At 39.8% G+C, this 22,192-nt stretch overlaps 1 protein-coding gene across 1 annotated transcript; it reads left to right on the top strand.

Annotated features, from left to right (window-relative positions):
• Positions 1-3,653: 3,653 nt before the first annotated feature.
• Positions 3,654-21,497, top strand: LOC143019983 (UPAR/Ly6 domain-containing protein crok-like). Its single transcript, XM_076176059.1, has 3 exons — positions 3,654-3,839; positions 13,193-13,354; positions 17,965-21,497. The coding sequence occupies exons 1-3, from the start codon at positions 3,773-3,775 to the stop codon at positions 18,201-18,203; spliced, it is 468 nt and encodes a 155-aa protein (XP_076032174.1). The 5' UTR covers positions 3,654-3,772; the 3' UTR covers positions 18,204-21,497.
• Positions 21,498-22,192: the final 695 nt, after the last annotated feature.

Below are 22,192 nucleotides of genomic sequence, written 5' to 3'. Positions count from 1 at the left end.
ATTACACCTACATTCATTTTTTGTCCATTTGTTTGGGTTAACTCAACCCACAAACTATCATATGCATCCTGTTTCACTTTCTCTAAAACACAAGCATGAACATTGTTTTTAACGTACAATAGAACACCCCCACCTTTCTTGTGGTTTCTATCCTAATGAAATTGTTTAAATCCCGCAATATTAAATTCAGCTTCGAACTCTGTACCATTTAACCATGTCTCAGTTATTTCTATCATATCGAGATTTTCGCTTTTGACATACGCCTGTATTTCTTGAAATTTGTTCCTAATACTACGAACATTAAAGTACATGGTTTTAAGAAACTCGTGATTATTTCTTTTTGACACATTTTGAGTTTCAATATCATGTCTTATATTATCATTTTGTTTTTTATTTATACCTTGCTCTATATTATCATTTGGTCCTTCATTGACATTCAACGCCTCATTAACATTTCTCCTATCAAAATTAACATTTCCCCCATCACGGACATCTGGTCGATCACGGTCATCCTATCTCTTTTGTACATTTTGTCCCCCTACGTCACCGTGATTCACGCCGGCCTCCCGTCGTTCAGTGACATTATGTCCGGCATCCCTTTCTAAAATTATATTTTGTCCTCCAGTGATATTATATCCTACCGTGATATTTTTTCCTCCACTATAATTACATCCCATCGTGATCTTTTGTCTTCCACTGTCATTACAATCTATCTTGATATTTTGGCCTTCATTGACATTCTGTCCGGTATCCCATCCTAAAATTATATTTTGTCCTTCACTGACATTATATTCTACCGTGATATTTTCTCTTCCATTATCATTACATCCTATCGTGATATTTTGTTCTCCACTATCATTACTTCCCATCGTGATCTTTTGTCCTCCACTGTCATTACATCCCATTGCGACATTTTGTCCTATGACATTACATCCTAATGTGACATTTCGTCCTCTAGCGACATTACATCCTATCATATTTTGGCCTTCATTGACATTCTGTCCGGTATCCCTTTCTAAAATTATATTTTGTCCTTCACTGACAATATATCCTACCGTGATATTTTCTCCTCCATTATCATTACATCCTATCGTGATATCATGTTCTCCACTATCACTGACATTATATCCTACCGTGATATTGTCTCCTCCATTATTATTACATCCTACCGTGATATTTTCTCCTCCATTATTATTACATCCTATCGTGGTATTTTGTTCTCCAATACCATTACTTCCCATCGTGATCTTTTGTCCTCCACTGTCATTATATCCCATTGCGACATTTTGTCCTATGACATTACTTTCTAATGTGACATTTCGTCCTCTAGCGACATTACATCATATTTTGGCCTTCATTGACATTCTGTCCGGTATCCCTTTCTAAAATTATATTTTGTCCTTCACTGACAATATATCCTACCGTGATATTTTCTCCTCCATTATCATTACATCCTATCGTGATATTTTGTTCTCCATTATCATTACTTCCCATCGTGATATTTTGTCCTCCACTGTCATTATATCCCATTGCGACATTTTGTCCTATGTCATTACATCCTAAGGTGACATTTCGTCCTCTAGCGACATTATATCCTAAAATTTTATTTTGTCCTATACTGGCACATTATTCTACATTAATGCTATACGCTACACTGTTTTCCCAAGTACATTCTATTTCCCCTTCCCTTTGGGCTTCTACCCTAAAAAAGGAGCTAATTCATTACAAACTCTCAGAATGAGGTTTGTAAGAACATCTTTGCCTCTGCGGGTAAGGTGGATCCCATCAGAAGCTTAAAGATCATGGCGCCTAGAAAAGAGATACCAAGGATCAAGAAAGTGGTATCCCAATTGTGTGCACAACTGCGATATCCTATCATTGATCCCTATGGCTCTACTGTTCCAACACGAACCTGCGTAGATCCTCGGGAGGATCCCACAGACTACGTGACGGCTCCCACGTTCCTTCATCTCCTGAAGGAGGACCTTGTAATTCCGAACAAGCTCCTCTGATCTCACCCTACCTACATCGTTACTTCCCGTATGAACAATTGTAACGTACATTTTGTCCCCCTTCGTCACCGTGATTCACGCCGGCCTCATAAGAACATAAGAACATAAGAACATAAGAAATAAAGGAGACTGCAAAAGACCATAAGGCCTACACTAGGCAGCTCCGTATCCATCACCACCTGTCATCCCCATCCATAAAGTTGTCTAATCGTTTTTTAAAACAACTGATAGTTTCAGCGCTTACTACATGGTTACTAAGTTTATTCCATTCATCGACCACCCTATTAGTAAACCAATTCTTGCCTATTTCCTTCTTAAATCTAAATTTGTCCAGTTTGTACCCATTACTGCGAGTCCTGCCCTGTTGTTTTTTTTTATGATGACCTTGTTTGCATCACCCTTGTTATAGCCTTTGATCCACTTGAACACTTCTATTAGATCACCCCCGCACTCTGCGTCTTTCCAGAGAGTGTAAGTTTAGGTGCCTAAGCCTCTCTTCGTAAGGCAAATTTCCGAGTCCTTGTATCATTTTGGTCATTCTTCTCTGTACTGATTCGTTCAGTGACATTATGTCCGGCATCCCTTTCTAAAATTATATTTTGTCCTCCAGTTACATTATATCCTACCGTGCTATTTTTTCCTCCACTATAATTATATCCCATCGTGATCTTTTGTCTTCCACTGTCATTACATCCTATCTTGATATTTTGGCCTTCATTGATATTCTGTCCGGTATCCCTTCCTAAAATTATATTTTGTCCTTCACTGACATTATATCCTACCGTGATATTTTCTCCTCCATTATCATTACATCAGTTTGAGCGTACTTGTTTGATTACTTTTATGGTCAAATACCGGTACATGTACTGTTTCATAAACCACACAGGAAAACTTATTTACAGATCGCATCACTATCACGCAGCCCATACCAACCACATAGGCCACGAGAATAACACGACAGCTCCCATGACCGGCGGAGCGGTTCACACGTGCTAATGTTTTGGTACTACCAATATGACGGCCATGTCCCGCTTGCCCGCATTACTCATGGGGCAGCCCACGGCCCGTATACGCTAACCAGGTGTTATACAGGTCAGTGGTCCCCACCCCTTGATCCATCATTGAATTTTAAAAAGAAAAAATACAGCAGATCGCATATGATTTTGAATATCCTGTTGAAAATGATTAGGAACTCATTTTTAGGTATCAATTAATCTAGGTCAGTGTTGACACTTTAGCGGGGTATACAAAAGACATGCATAGGAAATGCGAAGTAGAAAGAATTTTCTTAAATATCTACATACCGTTAAGGAACATTAATAACAGTATATAAATAAACACATGCAGATAATTTGTATACATCACCACACATACAAATGTATATATTACTAGTTCAAATTCGGTAGAAAAATATGGGTAAATTTAAAAGAAACAAGGTGGAGTCCTAAAGTCACGTGACCAATCTATGAGCTGTCCGAACACCTTCGATTTTCTTTGGTCCATTTATGAGGATTCCAACATTTCTTATATACCGTAAATAGGAATAACTAGCGAAAAGAAATATCATATTTTGCATTGAAAGATATATGTATCCTATCACCATGGGTCTATTTCTGCGTTATTATAGTTATAATTATCCAACTTAAGTCATAATATTGGAATCTAATGCAGCGGTCTACGGACAGGTAACAAAACACACGTACCTGACCTCAAGTTTGGCGTAGGTGCATCCATAAAGGTGCAGCAATAAGAAAGTAAAAATGAGGACTCGAATATTATTAAGTGCTTCTTTTATAAGTGTGGCATTCATCTTCAGCATCAGACAAGGTATTGTCTTTTTATGCACACCTGTTGACAAATGATAGATTGTCATATAGTTAATAACTTGTGTGAAAAAAATTACAAATTGGTTGTCAATGTTATTTTAGGTTGCAAATATTAGTTTTATGTTACATGTATCATTTATGCGGCCAAAAGAGAGGGCAATTGAAAAATGTATGGGTTTTAATTCATAGCAACTGAAAATTTGTCAAGTAAACATTGTTAGTGTAATTAATATTCAGAAAGTGTTAAAAGCTTGGTTTGGGTGTGGTTATGCACATCCAAGTCAGAGAAATTGTGAACTAGAATGTTGAACAAGAAGTTTGTCAAAGTTAATAGGCTTTTTTATGAATTACAAAAAAAGTGAAATTGAAATACATCATATGATCATGTATGGAGTTGACTTATTTACCCTGAATCATTTTGTTCTATTCCATTATCACACAAACCCATTTTTCACTTCTTTCTTTTTTTGCATTTGAAGTATCTATTTTTTATATTGAATGATTAAGTCAGGTTAAGTTATGTTAGGGTTGGAACTATTGAATATCATAAATTTCATGTTGAACCTGTTGAGCATCACCCTCTGCAACCATTGGCACTTTGGCAGCGTCACCTTCTTTCAACTTCACAATGTTTTTTGTTTTTTTCCATTACTCTATTCTTATGAACTTGTTTGCTTTTATTTCATCATTTTTGTATTTTTCAAACAACAGTACAATTATTGTACTGTTGTACTGCCTAGAATTTCGCTCATCTCTCCCTTTGATTGTGATTCTTTGGTATTGTATAGGTACCCCCACAAAATTTTCAAAAAAAAATTAACCTTTATATTATTGTTGCATATGAAAGACAACTTTATTAGAAACAAAATGCTTTTTAAATTTTTGAAATAGCTTGAAAAATAAGGGAGATACGATTTTTTTAATTATTTTCTTAGCCCGCATTTTTGGCTCGACTTTACCATAACAAAGTGTTAGAATTAAGGGTGGTAATTTGTAAAGATTTCGGTAAAGAAATACACATTAACTCTAAACCACTGGTCCAATTTTATTAAAATTCGGAATACTTTGGTTTTATGGATCAACAAATCACATGAGCATGTCAAAAACAAAGTGAGACATCTCCATCATACCATATTTGCCTTTTCATGGCAACCATGAAGCTGTCGCTAAACGCCGACCGAAGTCGACCGACGTCGACCAAAACCACACAATCACGGTTTTTGCTCAAATGCATAATTTATATATAAAAAATAGCACATGGTTGCATTATTTGACCTATTTTCTTTAAAATGGATAATTTCCACGTAAAATGATCGAAGAGAAGTTACGTTTTTATCCTCTGAAAAATTATCAGCCGGCAACCAACGCCGACGAAACCCAAACAATGACGTTGGTTGCCGGTTGATAATTTTGTAGAGGATAAAAACGTAACTTCTCTTCGATCATTCTACATGGAAATCACACATTTTAAAGAAAATAGGTCAAATAATGCAACCATATGCTATTTTTTATATATAAATTATGCATTTGAGCAAAAACCGTCATTGTGTGATTTTGGTTGTCAATGGTAATAGTAAACAAAATGAAACGCGAACTGGACGCATCAGATTCATGGGTGATCTAGCTAAATTCCAGGGGCTATAGCTCAAACACGAAAAAGTCAATTTTATTAAGCTTCTCAATTCCGGGAGAAAATAGGTTGAAAAACTTGTTTATCTAACTTAAAATTATGTTTAGACATTCCTTACCTTTATATTTTACTCGGAAAACTATGTTGCCAAGTTTGATAACCAAATTTCCGTTTAAGTCGCTGAAAAATTGTTTCTATTTCAAGAATTAGCCTTACACTTGCAAAACAACAAGGTAATTTGAATATCTTGCGCATGCGCAAAGCGCGGGAAGCATTCAAATTGAACTAAACAAAAACTAGTGGGCTGCAACATTTGTCCATGAAAACAACACATGATCGACAGTGGCGCCGCGCGCGGATTCCGGGGTACCTATATTGTAACAATACCAAAGAATCACAATCAAAGGGAGAGATGAGCGAAATTCTAGGCAGTACACCTACATCTTACCAGGACTCTCAATCAAACGAGAATATAAAGGAGGATCTAGGTAGTACACCAGAAAACCTGAATACCAACCAGATTGACCCAGAACCACCACACTCAGGTGAACACAACACCTTAGACCAGTCAAACACAAAGACACAACAAAAGATAGTAACAGAAAACCAAAACAACACTGGTCAGCCACAGGCACAAACAAAAGACCCACACTCATTGGCCTCAGGAAACAAACAAGTAACTTCTATATGTCGTTAGTATAAACGTGGAGTTTGTAACTATGGAATAACAGGCAAAGACTGTTCCCACAGACACCCAAAACCATGCCCCAAACTCTTGACCCATGGGATAAAGGACCAAAAGGGATGCAAATTGGGGAAAAACTGTACCCTATTCCACCCAACTATGTGCAGAAACTACCTAAGAAACAAAAAATGCTTGACCAGAGACTGTAAATTCCTGCATGTTAGGGGCACAAGCCGGAAACCGGACAACACAGACAACAACAAAGAGAGGAATTTACATACCAACACCAACACACACAGGGGAACAGAATCTCAGATGCAAACACATCACAAACCCTGTGGATCAGACCCAGCACCCGTAAGCAATGTTCTAGGGTCTGAAAAGACACAAAGTGCCCAAGTGGATTTTTTAGGCTTGGTAAACGGCTTGAACACAGCCCTAGATCTACTGACCAAAACCATACAAGCACAGGGAACACTCTTGACCAACTACACATGGAAGATTGTGGTACTCCCCAAGGCAGGCGTAGCTCCTCTTGGGGATCGGTGCCACCTGCGTAGAGCTGATGGCCAGGGGTGGTTGCTGCTGTTTGGCCCCCAACTCTTGGGGTTGGGGGGTGGTCCCACGACGTAGACGCTGCCAAGGGTGTAACACTTCACCCCATACCATACAACACATAATGGAAGACTGCATTATACACAATCATGCACGCAAACAACACAACATACACTCTATAAAGGATTTGTGGGAAAACCCAGTTTCGGCTGTAGCATTCCTTGGGGAGACGGGATTGCTCGGACAGACAGTCTAGGGAACGACAACAACAACTACATGGAAGAGAGGAAACCAACAGGGTACATACCACTGCCACCTCCACAGACAGCAATACTACCCAGCCAACAATTTCCCTGGCTCACAACGGCACAAACAAATACACACTAGAAAACATCATCATGGGTAACATACAAGGCCTCTACCCTAAAACTAACCAAAGTAAAGTTCCATTCATCAAAGAACTAACAGTGCTAGAGGACCCCCTGTTTGTTGCCCTGACTGAAACACACTTGAGGAAGGAGGTGAAAGATGCAGAAATAGCAATGGGGCAATATACCCCATATAGAGTAGATAGAGAAGGGAGAATGCATGGAGGTGTTATCATATATGTAAGGAATACCCACACCTCAGACACAAAGATCCTCCTTACACACACAGACAGTCAGGTTGAACTCATAGCTCTACATATAAACACATACATACATACATATACCAAGGCTTTTTCCCCCTTACAAGGGAGGTAGCCAAAAAGGGAAAGGCATAAAAACACTCCCACCCATTTCATCCCTACATACACTCCACACCCCTCCCACCCTCCCTCTCATCTGAGCACCTCCTGGATGACGGGTCATCCCTGCACCCTGCCCACCGCCCTGGGTCAGAAGCAGTGTCGCAAGACACAGCACATCCATAGCAAGGCCGCTTCATTTAATCGGCAACCCCCCCTCTCCGTCCCCCCTTGCATATAAGGAGAGGACGGGGAGAAAATCCCTTCGGGCTGCGTCAAAATTTACTCACACATATTACCCCACCCCCCACCCCCCTGCCCATTCCTCCTCATGCAATCACAACATCATCCATATACAACCATTCTCCACTCACCTCTGTCTTCCGTCCTCTCCCTTCCTTCCTCAACAGACATTCCCCTCTTCCCCAAAGCCCCCTTCACCCCATCCATCCACCTCATCCTAGGACGTCCCCTCATGTTCACTCCCTCCACATCTGCCTTCCATACCTCTTTTACTAGTCTTTCTTCACTCATTCTTTCCATGTGTCCAAACCATCCTAATATTCTTTCATCAACCCTATCTCCCAAATCCTTTTTCACCCCTGTTCTCCTCCTCACCTCCTCATTTCTCACTCTATCCAGCCTAGTAACCCCCACCATACTTCTCAGACACCTCATCTCAAACACATTCAAACTCCTTCTCTCTTCTTCTCTTATGTTCCACGTTTCTGCCCCATACAGTGCTGTTGGCACAATCACTCCTTCATACAGTCTCCTCTTCGCATCTATTCCCAAATGTCTATTCCTCATTACACTCTTTAATATAAACACACTCAACCTTATTGTCATTAACTGCTATCGCCCACCCCAGTGTGACACTAAAAAATTCAGAAGAGGGATAGAAAAGATAGACCTCCTACTAGATAGTCTGCAAACACCAATGCCTGACATCATCCTGTGTGGGGATTTTAATCTACCATTTATACAATGGCCAGAAGGTACCGTATCAGGAAGAACAATAGAGGACCGAGTCCAAGCCAAACTCCTGCTGGACCTAACTGACAGGGCATTTCTCACACAGATGGTAACCAAGCCAACAAGGATAAATAATATCCTCGACCTTTTCTTCACCAACAATCAGGACATTCTCAGCAACTACCATGTAGAAGAAACAACGCTCACTGACCACAACCTCATCACAGTGAACACCACCTACATGAAAACAGGGAATGTACAAAGTACACCAACCCCATCGGAGGATACTCACCTTGGGCACTTCAGTTTCCACAGCGACTCCATAAAGTGGGAAGAGGTCAATGCTAGTCTTCTTGGTAAGGTAAATTGGGACCAGATCATGGAAGGGAATAGTCCAGATGACACATTCCAGGCCCTAATAAAAACTTTACTAGAAGTCTGCAATAACCACATCCCACTAAAACGAAACAGAAGACCTCAACAAACCACCATACCGAGAGACAGAAGAATCCTGATGAAGAAAAGAAGGTTCTTAATTAAACAACTGATTAAAAGAAAAAGTGAAGAAAAGGAGTGCCGAATCAGGACCAAAATAGCTGAAGTCGAACAACAAATAAGAGTATCCCATGAAGCACAAAGGAGAAACGATGAAAGTCGGGCGATAACAAACATTAAACAAAACCCGAAATACTTCTACAGCTATTACAAGAGGAACATAAAGACAAAAACCCAGATTGGCCCCCCTAAAAACAGACAGGGGAACACTTAACAAAAGATCCGGGAGAAACATGTGAAGTGTTGAGGCAACAGTACAACAGTGTACTCAGTACACCAAGAGCGTCCAAAGTTGTCAGCAACCCAGCAACATTCTTTGAAACGGATAACCCCCAGTCACCACAGCTCACAGACATACTGTTCACAAAGAACGACATAAATAACAGCATAAAATAGCTCAAATCAAACTCGGCCGCTGGACCAGACGGAGTACTAGCCATCATGCTCCTAAAATGCAGAGAAACCCTAGTGCAACCCATAAGTATGTTATGGAGATCCTCTCTGGACAAAGGAGTGGTCCCGGCACTCCTCAAAAAAGCCACTATAAGCCCCATCTACAAAGGAGGGGACAGGAGCCTCCCACAAAATTACAGACCAGTGGCACTTACATCTCATATCACCAAAGTGTTGAGAAATGTGTGCAGGATAAAGTCACCAAGTATATGGAAGACAACAACTTCCTAAACGAAACCCAACAATGGTTAGAAAAGGGCGCTCCTGTCTATCAAAGCTACTGGATCATTACGACTGGCTCCTACACAACCTGGTGGAAGGAAGAAATGTAGATGTGGTCTTCCTTGACTTCGCCAAGGCATTTGATAAGGTTGATCACGGCATCCTCCTCCATAAAATCAGATCCTTAGGAATTGGAGGGAAACTGGGAAACTGGCTATCCAGTTTCCTCACTGGGAGGGCACAGACAGTGGCAGTGGATGGCTGCAAATCTGTAGAGGCCGCAGTAAGTAGCAAAGTGCCGCAAGGTTCAGTTCTGGGTCCACTCCTATTCCTCATCCACCTGGGTGACATCGACAAATACATAGGCTCCTCAGTTCTCACCTCTTTTGCTGATGACACAAACATCAGCCACATAGTGACCAGCCAAGAGGACGTAAACCACTTACAAGAGGACCTCAACAAGGTGTACACCTGGGCTGCAGAAAACAACATGCAGTTTAATGAGGGAAAATTCGAAATGCTGAGATGTGGTCCATACCAAGACATCAAGCGGGAAACTGCTCTGCACACTGAGGGAGACTTAGTCATCCTCCCAAAGATGCATGTAAAATGCCTGGGAGTCCACCTCAGCGACGACGCCAGCTTTCATCATCACATTGATGAAACAATAAAGAAAGCCAAGGGAATGGCAAGCTGGGTACTCTGTACTTTCTCATCAAGGGAACCACAGGTTATGCTAACCCTTTGGAAGGCCCTAGTCCAACCCACACTAGACTACTGCAGTCAATTGTGGTCACCCCATAAAAGAGGGGAAATCCAGCAACTGGAAGCAGTTCAAAGAAGCTTCACCCAACAGATCCAGGGGATGAGGGAACTAAACTACTGGGACCGCCTCAAGAAACTCGATCTGTTCTCCCAACAAAGGAGGAGGGACCGGTACAGGGCCATCTACCTGTGGAAGATCCTGGAAAAGCAAACACCAGACCCCACAAACTCCTTTACACTGCACTCACAATACAATAAACGAACAGGGCGGAAGTGCAAAAGAAGAACCCTTCCAACCAGAGCCCTAGAGCGAATCAAGACTTTACTTGCTGCCAGCCTGGGGCATGAAGGACCAAGGATCTTCAATGCACTCCCTAAACAAGTAAGAGACATAACAGGCTGCACGGTGGACACATTTAAGGCTGGCCTGGACAGATACTTAACATCATCCTTACCTGATGAACCACCGGTACCAGGCTATACAGACATCTGTTGGGCAGCCTCAAACTCCATCCCGGATCAAGTGGACCTACTAACTAGGGACACCAAAATCGGATTCAGCAGCGGATCACCGTGACTGTGAGTGATCAACCTCAGAACACCACCAAGTAAACCAAGTAATTTGTCTATTTTGACATAAATATACATATTTAGTCAATGTTGGAATAATGAACAAATTAGGGAAAAGAAAAAAATTACTTGATTTTCTTTTATTTAAAAAAGTTAAATTCAACAATGACAAGAAAATGGAGAAAAGGACACACACACACACATGAAAAATCCAGAAAAACGACAGTAATTGTCCCTTTTTGTAGTTATCTCCAGGAAATATAGAAATATAATTCTACTCGTATGATGAACACTCACCGCGTACTGAAAATGTTTCTTTGCTATCTTCTAGCGAGCCAGCAAAAGCTGCCACAAACTTCAAGATGCACTCAAAATGTAGTCAGATGATGTTCCTATAATTTTCTATACATATAAACGTGATATGAAGTCGGAGACAGCTTGAAAGGAATTTTTAAAGTTGAGAATGGTCTATCCCGTTGAGCATAATTGTGGAAAGAAATTGGAAAACTGCATAAGCAGAAGCAGATGCTTAACAAGTTAATATCCATGTTTGTGTGATTCTAAATTTTACTGATGATTCACCATTATGTTTATACTTCTCTTTCAATTATGGTATTCATTTTTGTCATTATTTCCACAGAGATCCACCACATGCCTCGTCATTTTGTTTTATCTATTCTAGATCAGCTCACCTTGTCAGTTCTGCTAACTTTTCTGAAACTATAATACATACATACATACATATACCAAGGCTTTTTCCCCCTTCCAAGGGAGGTAGCCACAAAAGGAAAGGCATAAAAACACTCCCACCCATTTCATCCCTAAATACACTCCACACCCTTCCTCTCATCTGAGCACCTCCTGGATGACGGGTCATCCCTGCACCCTGCCCACCGCCCTGGGTCAGAAGCAGTGTCGCAAGACACAGTACATCCACAGCAAGGCCGCTTCATTTAATCGGCGACCCCCCCTCTCCGTCCCCCTTTGCATATAAAGGGAGGATGGGGAGAAATCCCTTCGGGCTGCGTCAAAATTTACTCACACATACTACCCCCCCCCCCCCGCCCATTCCTCCTCATGCAGTCACAACATCATCCATATACAACCATTCTCCACTCACCTCTGTCTTCCGTCCTCTCCCTTCCTTCCTCAACAGACATTCCCCTCTTCCCCAAAGCCCCCTTCACCCCATCCATCCACCTCATCCTAGGACGTCCCCTCATGTTCACTCCCTCCACATCTGCCTTCCATACCTCTTTTACTAGTCTTTCTTCACTCATTCTTTCCATGTGTCCAAACCATCCTAATATTCTTTCATCAACCCTCTCTCCCAAATCCTTTTTCACCCCTGTTCTCCTCCTCACCTCCTCATTTCTCACTCTATCTAGCCTAGTAACTCCCACCATACTTCTCAGACACCTCATCTCAAACACATTCAAACTCCTTCTCTCTTCTTCTCTTATGTTCCACGTTTCTGCCCCATACAGTGCTGTTGGCACAATCACTCCTTCATACAGTCTCCTCTTCGCATCCATTCCCAAATGTCTATTCCTCATTACACTCTTTAAACCACCAAGGCATTTACTCGCTTCTCTCAATCTACATTCTACCTCCACCTTCACTCCACCTTTTCCTGCTACACTTGCACCCAAGTATCTAAAACTATCCAATTCCTCCAGTCGCTCTCCCTTAATGTTCACTTCCAGTCTACTGCCACTTTCACACATCCTAAAGACAAAAGTGAAACTATAATCCTCTTGTAAATTTAGTTTTGAGAGACCACAACATGACATGCTACCTATATACTCTGTGTATATGGACTTTGTCAGTGTGTGAGGAAGGGGTACTTGGTGTTGTTGTTGCTTTGTTAGAATTTGCACACACCACTAGTGTATAATGGAACTCTCCACTTAATTTGGTTGACTTACATTTGTTGTTTTGCAAGTTAGAATCTTATTTTACTGCTGTAGATGTATGATGAGGGTATTGAGTGAACGTTTGTGGACACATGCTGTCTTATAAACACAACAGTGGTACACATCTGCTGAAGTGTGAAATAATTTCTAATCTTAAGAGAATTGCTGCATGGCTCATCCTTGGGGGCACCATTAAAGTCGTGTATTGACTGTTTGAAATGTATGAAGTCAGTACCCAATACAGGGGCACTTGTATTCTCCATTTTTTTTTTTCATTCTTAAGAGAATAATTTTGTTACAGCTTATGCTATCAAATGCTGGCACTGCACTAGCAACCTAGATCCAGCCTGTGGGAACCCTTTTGACAACACAACTGCCAAACAGATGGACTGTGATTCTATTCCGGGCCTTCCTCACTTGAGAGGAGCAAGGGCAACCATGTGTCGGAAAATTAGGATGAAAAGTAGGTTCTTGTAGTTTTGTATGTTTTGTGATATATTACTGAAGTGGTCAAGATTTAGAAAATAGGCCAAAATTCTCCAGGTATTTTTTTGCCAATATGAATTGATATATACCAACTATACATGGATTAAAAACTAATACAGTTTTCTAGGACACATTGCTGCTTAACCCCTTCAATACAGGCCAAAATCTCGTGGGCAGCATTAGCTGCCAGACGTGCGATGTTGCGTCATAATACTCGCATTATAAAAAATAAAGTTTGATAACCATAGAAAATATGATGAAGCCAGTTTACAGAGTATGGGGGTCACGCAGGTACAACTACAATATATATAATCAAGACGCTGACATCGGCATCCTCGCGTATCCACTTGCTCCTCATGATACCTACGTAGGCGTCATCGTATCGAAGAGGTTAATGAGATGCAAAAACTAAAAGAGTGGATGTAAAGTGGAGAAAGAAGAGAAGAGAGGGTGTTGAAAGTGAGAGGTGAGTGAGGAGGAAAAGGAAGAATACCAAGTGAATTTAAGAGAGCTTGTGAAAGTGTTGTGAAAGAGGAACAGGAAATGGGAGTGTGAATGCTAAAGTGTGCAAAGGCTGGTGTTTGGGATAAGGGCGGGTATAGAAGGAAAAGCAGTAAATGATGGAATGGAGATATGGAGGCAGAAAAGAGGCAAGCAGTTGAGCAATTTTTGCAAAGAAGAAACAAGATAATATATGAGAACTATGCAAGGTAAAGGAAGCTAAGCAAAGAACAGATAGGAGGTGGGTTGGATATTAAATGATGTAATGAAGATATGGAGGCAGAAAAGAGGCAAGCAATTGAGCAATTGCTGCAAAGAAGAAACAAGAAAATATATGAGAAGTATGCAAGGTAAAGGAAGCTAAGAGAAGAACAGATAGGAGGTGGGGTGGGTATTGAATTATCTATCCATATACTGAGGGCTTTTTCCCACTTACCTGGGCGATAGCCACCCACTCCCACCACCCCTTCCTTCCTCTCATCTTAGTGTTTAGATATGAAAAGACTAAATATATATATATGTAAGGAAAGGGATATTACCTGATGTTTATATGGAAGGAGACTCCCCTTCCAAACAGTAACATCAACATTTCTCCTCCTCCTCCTCCTCTCCACCTTCCACTTATGCCTTCAGCTCATCTCAGTACAGGTTAAGTGCAGTTAAATTTTTATTTATTTCATGTACAGTACTGTATATTGATTGTTTTTCATAGTTTTTATGTATCTTATGCTTAAAATATTATTACAAAGGTTTAAATAAGCAATCATCTGTGTGTCTGGAACGGATTAATTCAATTTACATTATATCTTATGGGAAAAATGATTCGCCATTCGTACAAATCGCCATTCGAACAGCCTCCTGGAACGGATTGTGTATGAATAGCGAGGTTCCACTGTACTTGCATTATAGAATATAAAGTCACTGCTGTATTACTCGTTTTTTTTTACTCTGTGTAATAATAAATTCGAAAAACAAGATCAAACCAGTTCACAGAATCCGGGGGTAACTCATGTACAACTACAAAAATAATATAATCAAGATGTTGACGCCAGCATCCTCATGTACCCACTCAGGCCTTGTGACGCCTATGTAGGGGTCATTGTACTGAATAATAATAATAATGATAAATTTATTTGGCAAAGAATCAATATACATGAAGTGCAGATGATGACAAGAACACATGGTTTGAAGTAATTATTGCAAATTGCCGAGGATAACACAAAAAAGCATGTATGCTTATTTCCATTGTGGTCCTCAACGACACACACCATTCACACTACATCTCACAAGCAGCGTTAACAGAGCACAAAAACTACAGCAGCAGCATACTACTTAAACATTTACTACAACCTATCATATAAACACGTTCATACCTAGACAATTAACAAACCCTTCAAGAAAAACCACTAAACTCAAGATTCCAACAACAAAGCCCAGATATAAGTTCCTCAGACAAAACCCTACCAAACCAGACAAGAACCACACTAGCATACCTGCACTCAGGACACCATCCATCATGAAGATAGTACATACATATACCAAAGGCTTTTTACCTCTTATGAGGGAGGCAGCCAAAAAACAAAGGCATAAAATCCACTCCCACCCATTCCATCCCCACATACTCCACTCCCATTCATCCCCTCCCTCCCTTTTGCCTTGGCTCCTCCTGGATGACGGGTCATCCCTGCATCTCACCCACTGTCCTTGGTCAGAAGCAGAAATGGAAAAGACAGGGAGAAATCCCTTCAGGCTGCATCATATTATTTCTCATACATACTCCCTCACTCCCCATCCCCCACCCACTCCCTTTCATGCACCTCAGCATCATCCATACACAACCAAGATGGTGCCAACATAGAATAGACTAAGGCACAGATTCAAACTACTCAAGATGTATTTACTGCACAAAAGACAAAGAACACCTCATAATGTAATGTCCTACGCTAACAATCCCTAGACAACAATGCAGTATCTCTTCTAAGTTCTCTGAGGAAACTGTAGTTGGTTTACTGGAGGCCACAGGTCTTTTGCAAGAAAGACCAGGGACAAAGGATTGATTAATTGATACTGCCTGAAGCCTATATTGTAGGACCACCATTTACTTGCTCTCATCATTAGTTCTTTTAGATGAAAGAGTATTGGGATGGTTTGGACACATGAAAGAATGAGAGAAGAAAGATCAGTAAAAGAAGTGTGAAAAGCAGAGGTAGATGGAGTGAACATGAGGGGACAGCCAAGGATGAGATGGATGGGTGGGTTAAAAGGGGCATTGGGAAAGGGGAATGTCTGGTGAGAAAGGAAGGGAGAAGGTAGAAGATGGGGTTGAGTGGAGAATGGTTGTGTATGAATTGTACTGTGATGCATGGAAGGGGATGGGGGTTAGGAAGGGGTTACCATATATTTCCGTGTATAAGACGAGGTACAAAATTAGAGCAAATTTTTATGAATTTATCTCATATTGGTAGTATAAGACGACTGCTAAATTACAAAAGCATCAGTGTATCAAACCTACCATACAAAAAGAATTGTTTTGATTACGTTTATCAGCTGTTTTTTCCGCTTTTTCTCTTTTCTTTCTCATTACTTAACTGTATCCTTATACCAGATAAATTACTTACTGTATCCTTATAAATTCAAAATAAGTGAAATAACAAAGCAAATCATGTATCATGATTTTCTGAGAACACACGTTAACTAACTAACAAAAATTATTTGTTTACGCTCCTGGTTCAACTACTGTAATATTGATAAATAAACGTTTTATGTACTGTAATCCAAAATTGTTATTTTCAGTCTTAACCCCTTCCATACGGTGCAGCATACATAGGCGTCATGAGGAGCAAGTGGATACGCGAGGTTGCCATATCAGCGTCTTGATTATATTTATTGTAGTTGCCCCTCCGTAATGACATACTCTCTAAACTGTCTGTAATCACATTTTCTATGGTTATCAAAATTCATGGGTGAAAGAGAGAACGATCAATATAAGCGGTGACTATATTTTATGATGCGAGTATTATTACGACACGTTGTACGGCTGGCATCGGCTGCTGCCCGCGAGATTTAAGGCCCGGACTGAAGAGGTTAAAAATTACTGAAAAGTTAGCGAAAGAAAAAGGTTGCTTTGAACGCAGCCAGTGCTCGATGTATACATTTTTTTCAGCTGTGTTAAATGTGTTTACATAGAGTAGTTAAAAGTACCATAATTTCATTAGTATAGAATTATTCCTCGAATTTAATAACAATTGCCATTTACTATAAAGATATGCCAATAATATATAAGGTAAATATGGTTTAATTACCTTTATTACCAGTTCTTATCATAATGTGAATCATTTTCTGTGTATCGGTGGTTATCGGCAGGCGTAGAATTCAAGGTCTGATTTTTATAATGGTAGTATAAGACGACCCCCAATTTTAAGGGGTGAATTTTTGGATTTTAGGGTCGTCTTATACGTGGAAATATACGGTATGTGTGAATGATATTTTGACACAGCCTGAAAGGATTTTTCCCCATCTTCAATGTTACAGCATGAGGGGATGGAAAGGGAGGACACCAATTAAATGAAGTGGCCTTGCTGTATCTTGCAGCATTGTTTCTGACCCAGGGCAATGGGTGAGATGCAGGGATAATTCAACATTCAGGAGCAAAAATGAGAGGGAGTGAGGGAAGGGTGATGAATGGAGGTGGAATGGGTGGGAATGGTATTATGCCTGACTTTGGCTACCTCCTGTGTAAGGGGGAAAAAAAGCCCTTGGTATATGTTTATTTGTATTTATCATTAGTTCCATCATATAGGCAATAGTGATAAATGTTCTCATATTTTGTTTGTTCATAATATCCTGTAATTTTTAGTCAGAGTGGGAAAAAATTAGATTCTATTAGAACTTTTAAGGGATAAAACATTCATGGAACGTCATTGTCCATTGGAGTCTTTACCCTTATATACCATAAGCATAATAACCACATTCCCCAAGTATACTCTAGGGAAATATTCATCATATACTTTGTCTCCCCCAGATTATGGATGGTTTACCATTTGTTTGGCAAATAAGTTTTTCTAAATTGATTAATTTATTTTCCAGTTAACGGCCACTGGCGGTACAAGCGTGACTGTGCCAGGCTGGGAGAGTCTGGTGTTGGAGGTGATGATCGCTACTGCATCTACCGGTCTGGTACTTACAATATTCACATGGAATACTGTACTTGCAATGATAGGCCTCTCTGTAATAGAGGGCCAAAGGCAGGAGGGGGAAATGGAGGGGGTCTGTTGATGCTAATTGGATCTGCACTAGGTTTAATAAACAGGTGGATGTTGCTCTAATGATTTTGGATTTTGTGGCCTTTATTATGAGTCTCAGATACATAGCTTTATTTGATGTATAGATGTTTTTAGTTGCTAAGACTTGGCTAGAAGGTACACCTTGCTTGCCATGGCCTCAGCAGTTTAGTGTGGTTAGGTGGTTGACAAGAAGCATAAACTTTACAAGCAATGAATCTCACAACAGCCACTGTAAATAGAAGTGAAGTGACATTTTAGAAGGACAGCAGCGATATGAAGTACTTTTTTTTTTATAAGATTGTTTTTTATAATATTTGAGTACAGTATTGGTGCATTAGAATAACAGCAACATCATACCTTGCAAGCTGTAGAGACTGTTTTATTTATTGAACATTACTGTCTGAAGTCACAGGCAGGAAAGTACACTTTGGTCTAGTGTTAAAACTATGAAACTGCTGAGAAGTTAACAAAGGCAGTTATGTGAAGCTGAAGACTTCTTTGTGTACCAACTAAGACGAAGAAGACAGCATTATATTTTGGCATTACTATCCAAAGATGAAGAATTCTTTGTTGACTCGCATGGAAGAGAAGGGTGATTTATTTATTAGGCATTACCATGTATAATTCTTCTTGATTTTAACATAAAGTGTGACTTTGGCACAAATGCATTCCATTTTACTGGTTTTAAGATGGAGATAATTTGCGTTATAGATTATAAATGGTTTGTTAAAATAAATGAAGCATAGGCTGCTACAATAAATAGTTAAGTTGTATTAATATTTTTGTATGAAATTTGTTAACATTGGCTCACATTTTTGACAGCTCTTACCATTTAGTATTTATGTCTGTAATTTTGAGCTCAATCTGGAATCTGGGATGTGATTAAACATTGATGTAAGAGATGTTGGACTTAAAATCCCATCTCAACCCAGATTTTTTTTGGTAGATTTTTCTGCAAGGTGTTTATTTCTTTTTCTTTCCTGATGATTATCCTGGTATAGAAATAGCAGAATAAGGTCACCAGCCAAATTACCTTTAGAACATTGCATATGTTAATGTGCACAAGGAATTCACAAGTAACTTTATATTAGAAGTTTATATTTTTGCATCAAAGGCTTCTTGCATTCCAAAGTAGACTTAAGTAGATTTAATCAAAATGTTATACTGTAAATTAATCCACTGCCAACAATCCGTCCAGAAGATCTGCCTTGCATATGTGATCAACTGAATGTAGGTGGATATTCTATCAAAAAGTTTTGAGGTACAACACATACATTTTTACTTATACCAAAAGGTCCTCTCCTCTTTATAAGGGCGATGGCTGACTCCAAGCATATGCCTATCCTACCGTCCAAAAAGCCATTCATAGTACTTTCCCTCTTAGCTCCTCATGGATGCCAGGAAAATGAGAGAAGAATGATAGGGCTATTGAAGAAGAGGAGATGTAAAGAATATTGAAAAGGTTCAACACAGATAAAGGAGAGTGTCTGGTTGTTGTACCACTGTAGATGAAAGTGTCCTTTCCAGGTTGATTTTAGTCTGAAGTGGGCTTAGAATAATCGTGTCAACCATAAACTACTTGATCCATCCCCTCCTCCCACTCCTACCTACATTCCACTTACTGCAATGTGACTTAGGTATAGCGGAAAAAATAGTAACTGAATTTGTATTGTCATAGTGAAAACCAACTTGTGATTAAAGACATGACAAACCGTACAGCATGACACAAAGGTCTTTCCATGCCTTGTGCTCAGTGTGATATCTATCAGGCTGGCAAGTACCATGTCTGTTTTAACCTTTCAACTGTAGGTAAGGTTGCCTTCAGCTAGATAAATTAACATTGCAACAGCGAGATTTAATTGAAATAATTTCACACCATGAATAATGGCAGTTTGGGTCTCCCTAGATTCTTCACTGACATGATTGTAAGGTGACTAAGAAGGATATGAAGCTGAATAGAATCTTCCATTGACATGTCTGATATTACATTGGGATGTGGTCTGGGTACTGAAAGGAGGAATGGGGTTTCAACTTGGTGTTGGACACAAGGTGACAGAATAAGTTTGTTTTGTGTACAACTTGAATTATGGCTGTATTTAGTTAACATGATCATGTCTCAATAACAGTGGCATTAACTCAATGCTTGGCTGCTTTACCTGTTAAGTTGGATTCATTGGTATCCTATTTAGTGAAATTTATTTTTTGACGAAATATTGTGACAGATTTCTTCTTTAACCACTTCACTCCGGGCCAAAATCTCACGGGCAGCATTATCTGCCAGACGTATGATGTTGCGTCATAATACTCGCATCATAAAAAAGTCACCGCTTATATCGATCGTTCTCTCTCACTTGTGAATTTTGATAACCATAGAAAATGTGATGAATCCAGTTTAGAGAGTATGTCAGTTACGCAGGGACAACTACAATAAATATAATCAAGACGCCGATATGGCAGCCTTGCGTATCCACTTGCTCCCCATGCCGCCTACGTAGGTGGCACCATATGGAAGGGGTTAATGTGCTTATATACAAGGAATGACCACCTTGACTGGAGAAAGGTAGATGTCTAATACTGCGTTGATATTTGCCCTCATTGAATTATTGTTTTAGTTTTATTCCTGTTTTGGCATGGCAATAATCAAAAACTTCAATAAAGCATGATTTAGATGTGATGGAAATCATATGGAAACCACACATTCCATGCTTCTCAGGTATATAATTCTTTCACTCAGCTCCAAAGCTCCATAAAATAGGATTTGATAGTGAAATTATTTTGAAATTTAGGAGTTTTTCAAATAAATGTTTTCTGTATAGATTTGAAATTATATTTTGGAATTAGTCCTCTTACTGGAAGTGAACATCTTTGGAATAATATGTAACTACTAATAACTGTATAATGAATCTTGGTAACTGTTTATGAATTGTTTATGGAATACTGTGAGGATGAAACTTCACTGTATGAAACCATGTTAAAGAAGAAACTACGGCCTTAATAATTGTTTTGTATTGTATCCTTAGAAAGGAAGTCCTATTTAATTTTGTTGAATTGTATTTTTATATTGCAGTACAACAACTACTACCACCATTGATACATATACAAACTGCCTTTTCCTCCTTACAAGGGAGGTATTCAAAGTCAAAGGCATAAATCCACTTCCACCCATTTCATCCCCACGTTCCACTCCCATTCATCCCCCCCCCCCTCCCTCCTTCTTTTCTTGGCTCCTGGATGACTATCATTGATGGTTGTAATATATCATGCCTGGAAAGGTAGGCCAACTTCACTCTACTGAATTGTATTAAAGAAAGTATTTTTTGTGGTTGTAAATAAACTATTGACCTTTTGATAAGAGGCTCCTTATCCTTGAGGTAATTCTTTGATGAGAACTACATACTTAAGGGATGTCAGTGACAGATATCTGCTTGTGGTGGTTATGATAGATGGACAGAGGAACAAAAACATGTTCAAGACAGACCACAAACTATTTCTGGCTAGACTACACAAACAGCTGGGGAATGGGCTAGACCTTTCTCCCTGATGAAAGGGCAACTGTTGGCTACCTTACTACTGTACCTCTTTGTGGTGGCCCCTGGAGTCAAGTGCCACTATATAAGTTTATGTTAAGTGTAAGGTAGCAAGTGATACTGGCAGTATATTCATACATATATATATACCAAGGCTTTTTTCCCCCTTACAAGGGGGGTAGCCGAAAAGAAAAAGGTACAAAACCATTCTCACCCATTCCATCCCCAAATGCAGTACTACCTCATTAACAGACGATAATTAGCTGTGTTTGCGGAGTTTTCGCTGTGTTTTTGGTGCTGTGCAATCACTATGCCACCCAAAAACCACTCCAAATCAACGGATTATTCACATCAATGGACACCGTTACCCCCCTTTTAGTCCGTTAATGAGAGGTACTGTACACTCCACCCTCACTCAAAAAAAAAATTAAGTTTTGACAGGGACATTGCTCACACCAGACAACCATGAATGATAAAAAAAAAAGTCCTATATTAACCTCTTCA

The sequence above is a fragment of the Oratosquilla oratoria genome, chromosome 38 (assembly GCF_046742065.1).
Source record: "Oratosquilla oratoria isolate Oo_2021 chromosome 38, ASM4674206v1, whole genome shotgun sequence".
NCBI lineage: Eukaryota > Metazoa > Arthropoda > Malacostraca > Stomatopoda > Squillidae > Oratosquilla > Oratosquilla oratoria.
The sequence above is the reverse complement of the archived record's forward strand: the minus strand, read 5'-3'. Positions and strand labels throughout refer to the sequence as shown.

What these genes read in the sequence shown, in the direction of transcription:
- LOC143019983 (XM_076176059.1), top strand. Translation starts at nt 3,773, where the DNA reads ATGAGGACTCGAATATTATTAAGTGCTTCTTTTATAAGTGTGGCATTC. An exon ending in CATCTTCAGCATCAGACAAG is followed by an intron (nt 3,840 to 13,192) that starts GTATTGTCTTTT and finishes ATTTTGTTACAG; the next exon opens with CTTATGCTATCAAATGCTGG. An exon ending in TCGGAAAATTAGGATGAAAA is followed by an intron (nt 13,355 to 17,964) that starts GTAGGTTCTTGT and finishes TTTATTTTCCAG; the next exon opens with TTAACGGCCACTGGCGGTAC.